Source organism: Salmo salar, unplaced genomic scaffold (genome assembly GCF_965601325.2).
Source record: "Salmo salar unplaced genomic scaffold, fSalSal1 ptg000694l, whole genome shotgun sequence".
Lineage (NCBI taxonomy): Eukaryota > Metazoa > Chordata > Actinopteri > Salmoniformes > Salmonidae > Salmo > Salmo salar.
In genome coordinates this window covers 223,513-229,019 of record NW_027675469.1, presented here as the reverse complement: position 1 = coordinate 229,019, position 5,507 = coordinate 223,513, and the positions used below count along the sequence as shown (strand labels likewise).

Below are 5,507 nucleotides of genomic sequence, written 5' to 3'. Positions count from 1 at the left end.
AAACGATTTCCTCAACATCAACGCCATAGTAAAACGCTGTTTTTGGATATAAATATGAACTTGATAGAACTAAAAATGCATGTATTGTCTAACATAATGTCCTAGGAGTGTCATCTGATGGAGATTGTCAAAGGTTAGTGCATAATTTTAGCTGGTTTTCTGCTTTTGGTGATGCCTGTCTTTGAATTGACAAAACATTACACACAGCTATTGTCAATGTACTCTCCTAACATAATCTAACTTTATGCTTTCGCCGTAAAGCCTTTTTGAAATCGGACAACGTGGTTAGATTAAGGAGATGTTTATCTTTCAAAGGGTGTAAGATAGTTGTATTTTTGAGAAATTTGAATTATGACATTTAATTGTTTTCAAATTTGGCACTCTTGATATTTCACCTGTTGTTGATAGGGTGTACCAGGGGTGGGACGCATGCGTCCCACATAGCCCCTAGTACATAGAGATTAAAGGAAAAAGCTTCTACCAGTCCGTGGTGAGTAATCCCAGTTCTGATGTCCAGAAGTTATTTTCGGTCGTAAGAGACGGTAGCAGCAACATTATGTACAAAATAAGTTAAAAAATAAGTTACAAACAACACAAAAAAATTAACAAAATAGCACAATTGATTACGGGCATGTAAAACATCAGCCATACTCTTCGGCACCATTTCTGAGATATCTCTTGTTGAAACTGAACAAATTGTGGTACAGCAGGCTGCTCCAAAGCAAGAGAGCTATTAACTAGTGTTGAGCTGTGATGACAAGCCTTTTGTCTTCTGTATTTAAATTAGTCACTAACCAGGAGTGACATGACCTCCATTCCCCTGCTGGGAGGGATTCTAGACCCTCGTTTATGTAGCTCTATTTTAGAACAAGTTATTTCCTTCTTGAATGATTTTCATGACAAATCTACTAAAAAACCCTTGCTGGTCTCAACACAATATCCTCCTTGGCCAGATAACAATTTTCCTTAATAATTCCATTACTTAAATGAACTTCAGAATCGTCTCATGTCCTAGCTGTAGGCTACTTGTTTTAATGGCTCTAACATGCTCTAAGGTTCCAGCTTGTAGAGATGATCTAAAATATGTTTCCCAGCATTCTAAAATGAGTTGAAGAAAATGTGAATAAAAGTTATAAGGTGAAACATCGGAAACCAAACTTCTTAGGAGAGATTAATTTATTGAAAATCCTTTGAAATCAACATCGGAAGACACACTCAATCAGGCGGGGGCACACACTCAATGAAAGTCGAAACTTGAGAGAGTTTTACAAGATCAAGTCAGAAAATGACTTTGTTAGCAAAGGCATAATGGAGATTATGAGCCCCGGCTCTCATATCTGAAACTGTGCTGAGTGGAGGCTACAACTGCCTCGAAAACATCTCAGACATTACACTGGAGCGGAGACTGGCTGATTTCTCACTGTCACCCCTGAGGACACTGTTGATCCAAGGCATGTAGGCAGAGAGCTTCATGTAGACAGCGTATTTCCTCACGGCACAGGCCTTATCGAAGGACAGGATCCCTGCAGCATACACTCTGCCGTCTTTGGGGTCCTGGACTGCCAGGGCACCGCCTGCATCCCCAAAGCACACATTCTCCTGGTACTTGCTGGCTCCAGTACAGAACATGTTGTCGTCTATGGTTGGAGTGCTGCCACCACGGTTGTACTCTGCCTTACAGAAGCTATGCGATGCCACAGGCAATACCAGGTGTTTCAGTGACTCAGCGGGGGTGAAGTGGACCCCCCAACCCCAGCCTGTGATGATGCCTTTCTCCTGGGCTGCCTCAGCCAGGTCCTCACCCCTCTCAGGCAGAGGGATGGGCATCACAGCCTCGCTCAAGGTGAATGGCTCCTTCAGCTGAATCAGAGCCAGGTCGTTGTCCCAGTCTGACACGCTCTGGAAGCCTGGGTGCAGAACCACCTAGAAGGGGAAGGGAATAATTCATAGGACCTTTTTTTTGACGATCTACTGTATTTGTGCTCTAACTACCTATAAGACTGAAAATGATGATGTAGGTGAGAGAGCCCAGTGCAGTTCTGCTTGCTGTAAATACTGAATTGTCTGTATATTGTTTGAAAGAGATGGTAATGGGTATACTAGCTCACCTTTTCTACAGCAACTTCTTTGGAGTCATTGGCTTGGGAGTATCGCGTGATGCCTAGGTACACCTTGGGGATGATTGGTTCTTTCCCCTGGGTGTCCTGCCTACTCTTCCTGACAAACAAGTTCCTGCCAGCGGTCAGGACCCAGCGGTCAGAGATTAGAGCTCCCCCAGCGAAGCCCCCGTTCATGACGTTTTTACTCAGATAGACCATGGCCTGCCAGGGGACATGAGGGGCCAGGGTGCCCCCAACCATACGCCTGAAGCGCAGGTCTGGGCAAGAAACACAACAACATTATTTCTATACAATCTCTATATGGTTAAAACATCCCCAACTCAGCACCACCTAGCACTTACTGCTGTGCAACTCAAACACAACCATAAAAGATTATTGCAGAAAAATGAAATGTGCCTCAATACAATTCCAGCCTTGGTTTTAGTTTGAGTTTGAGTTTGCTAAAATCAACACTATTCACTTGAATACACATAGCATTTGGTAGTAGCTTTCTGGAACCTTTTAGCTTTGACCTGACAAAAGTTCAGTAAATTCATTAATCATCTACTATTATCTAAAAAAAATAAGTGTTGTCATGACTTGAGCCAGACAAGGCTAGCTTTCACAGAATTACCTTGGAGGTCACAATACGCAGAAACCTAGATGAGGATGGAATTAGTGTCATTTCTCTTCTCAAACATTTTCCTGAAACGTTTGATGAGAGGTGGATTTTGAGGAATTTTACTTTTCAAGGCTTTCATGCTCTGTAGATTTTCCTAATGACATATTTTACCATCCAGCTTGGAGGAAGCTGAGACTGAGGATCTCTCCTTCCTTTCCTCCCTGCTTGCCTTCTCTTTGATCCCTGTCATCTCATGTGTGTCGCTGCTGAATCGATTTTTAAGATAATCGGGATAATAGCTGTGAGCCGTGAGACTTAACAAGGTTCTCACTTGAAAGTGATGGTGACATCCTCATTTTGGCCACAGCTACTGTATTCTCCAACAGGCTGAATAGGAACAGCTTGTGTCTGCTCAGCTCAGAGTTGCGTAAGGGGATCCATAGTGAAGATTGGCTTCAGAACATCCGATGAGAGTGACAGTGTAATTGAAATGTGAGTGATATCCTTACACGAACCAGTCACAATGGGCCAGCAAATATAATATGTTTCGGAAATAGACAAATTGCACGTGTGAAAACACACGTGTAATGTGTAAGTCCAATATTTTTGGGCGATATTCTGCATCAATGGTGTCACTAACACCCACCTTAACATAGACATGGGACAAGAAAGGTTGTCAATGATCTTTAAAATGTACATGTTTTTGTTTGAAAACGTTTCATCCCTCTCACTTTGTTGACATTTCAATCTAAATCAGAAAAAGTAAGCCCGTATTGGCATAAGGCAGGGAGTTGGTTATGTGTCAGTTAGACAGATAGCTACCTGAATTGTCTGACATCTCATCAATTGATTTGGTTTTGATTTTGATTTTGATTTTGATTTTGTCCTGTTCCAGACAGACACAGGAGGCCGCGAGGAGCACTACCAGGGATGACCTGCGGACAGAAGGAACACATAAGTACAGTACACACACACAGAGCCAACTGACAGACAGCGCCCAAACACTCACTAGTACCACAACTAACGGTTCCTTTACTTAGGAAGTCTCTGGGCTTGCTTGTTAACCTATATTTAGAAAAGGTCTCTAGCTAAAGCAATTTGAATGTTTTTTGAAAGATTTAAGTAGCTGTGTTTCCCTGCCATTTTACAAAGATCCATTGTCCAAAGACATTTCAGAGATTCATTTGGATTGGTACTGCAATGACAACAATTGCCAGGCAACTAGGGTTTTGTTGAAGAAAGAATATGAAAAGTATAACATACCACATTTTGATGGAAATATCTGTTTATCAGTTTGTATGTTGAGCTGTGTCTCCTCTGTAAAGACGATGGTACTCCGTGAGAAGTTATAGGACCAAGGCCTTATATCTGCTGAGGAGAGAACTCACCCCCTGTCTGCCCACCGCTGGGAATTTTGCTGGACACAGCTTCAGTTCTGATTCCCGAAAATCGGAGAGATTGCAAAATCTCTGTTCATGCCAACCCATTATTGGAATCGTGTCCAAACCCTAACCCTGACCCCATCTGGAGCTCAGCCACAGCCAACTAGTATCAGAGAAGACCATCTGAGGGATAAATCATTTCATAGGGTATGAATTATGAAATCAGAACAGGACACAGCACATCTATAATTTGTGCGTCAATTTGGTTTATTGAAAGTAAATGAGGTGCATATAAATGCCGCATCAGAGTGTGTTATTTAAAAAATGTGATACCGTCATAGTTGTTGTTGTTTGTTGTTGACTCACATTTGCTGTTTACGACTCACTTTGGTAACACTGTACTTGACATCCAGCGTCATAAAACATTATGACACAGTCATAACCATGTCATAATATGTCATAACAGCTGACATAACTTGTCATAGCCTGTTATAATATGGTCATAACACTGTTATGACACATATTTGGACCTGTTGTGACATATATTGAGTTATTTTATGGCTGGTTATAACACCTACATAAGAGTGTCAAAACCCACAAAACCTACCACACAAGGCAAACCATTCCATTACACCATAGCCTACATGTCAACAGTATGTTTATGTTATATACAAATGTTTGAAATTGACCATATTCAATTATTGTAGTTGCTCACACATTGATGTCAGACATTTTTTTTTTATAAACAAAAACATTTATTTCACCTTTATTTAACCAGGTAGGCCAGTTGAGAACAAGTCCTTTATTTAACCAGGTGGGCCAGTTGAGAACAAGTCCTTTATTTAACCAGGTAGGCTAGTTGAGAACAAGTTCTCATTTACAACTGCGACCTGGCCAAGATAAAGCAAAGCAGTTCGACACAAACAACAACACAGAGTTACACATGGAATAAACAGAAGTACAGTCAATAACACAATAAAAAAATCCAGTGTTATTAACACTGGAGTGATAGATGTGCAGATGATGATGTGCAAGTAGAAATACTGGTGTGCAAAAGAACAAAAAAAGTAAATAAAACAATATGGGGATGGGTTGGCGCCCCCCCCCTTGGGTTGTGCCATGGCGGAGATCTTTGTGGGCTATACTCGGCCTTGTCTTCGGTGAGTTGGTGGTTGTAGACATCCCTCTAGTGGTGTGGGGGCTGTGCTTTGGCAAAGTGGGTGGGGTTATATCCTGCCTGTTTGGCCCTGTCCGGGGGTATCATTGGATGGGGCCACAGTGTCTTCTGATCCCTCCTGTCTCAGCCTCCAGTATTTATGCTGCAGTAGTTTATGTGTCGGGGGGCTAGGGTCAGTCTGTTACATCTGGAGTATTTCTCTTGTCTTATCCGGTGTCCTGTGTGAA

At 41.9% G+C, this 5,507-nt stretch overlaps 1 protein-coding gene across 1 annotated transcript; it reads right to left on the bottom strand.

Moving 5' to 3' along the window:
• Window positions 1-1,158: 1,158 nt before the first annotated feature.
• On the bottom strand, window positions 1,159-4,121 carry LOC145877189 (haptoglobin). Its single transcript, XM_082972482.1, has 4 exons — window positions 3,985-4,121; window positions 3,544-3,656; window positions 2,109-2,377; window positions 1,159-1,923 (listed from the first exon to the last, which is right to left on the bottom strand). The coding sequence occupies exons 1-4, from the start codon at window positions 3,987-3,989 to the stop codon at window positions 1,360-1,362; spliced, it is 951 nt and encodes a 316-aa protein (XP_082828608.1). The 5' UTR covers window positions 3,990-4,121; the 3' UTR covers window positions 1,159-1,359.
• Window positions 4,122-5,507: the final 1,386 nt, after the last annotated feature.

What these genes read in the sequence shown, in the direction of transcription:
- LOC145877189 (XM_082972482.1), bottom strand. An exon ending in TGAGATGTCAGACAATTCAG is followed by an intron (nt 2,378 to 3,543) that starts GTAGCTATCTGT and finishes TTTCTTGCCCAG; the next exon opens with ACCTGCGCTTCAGGCGTATG. An exon ending in AAGAAGTTGCTGTAGAAAAG is followed by an intron (nt 1,924 to 2,108) that starts GTGAGCTAGTAT and finishes TTCCCCTTCTAG; the next exon opens with GTGGTTCTGCACCCAGGCTT.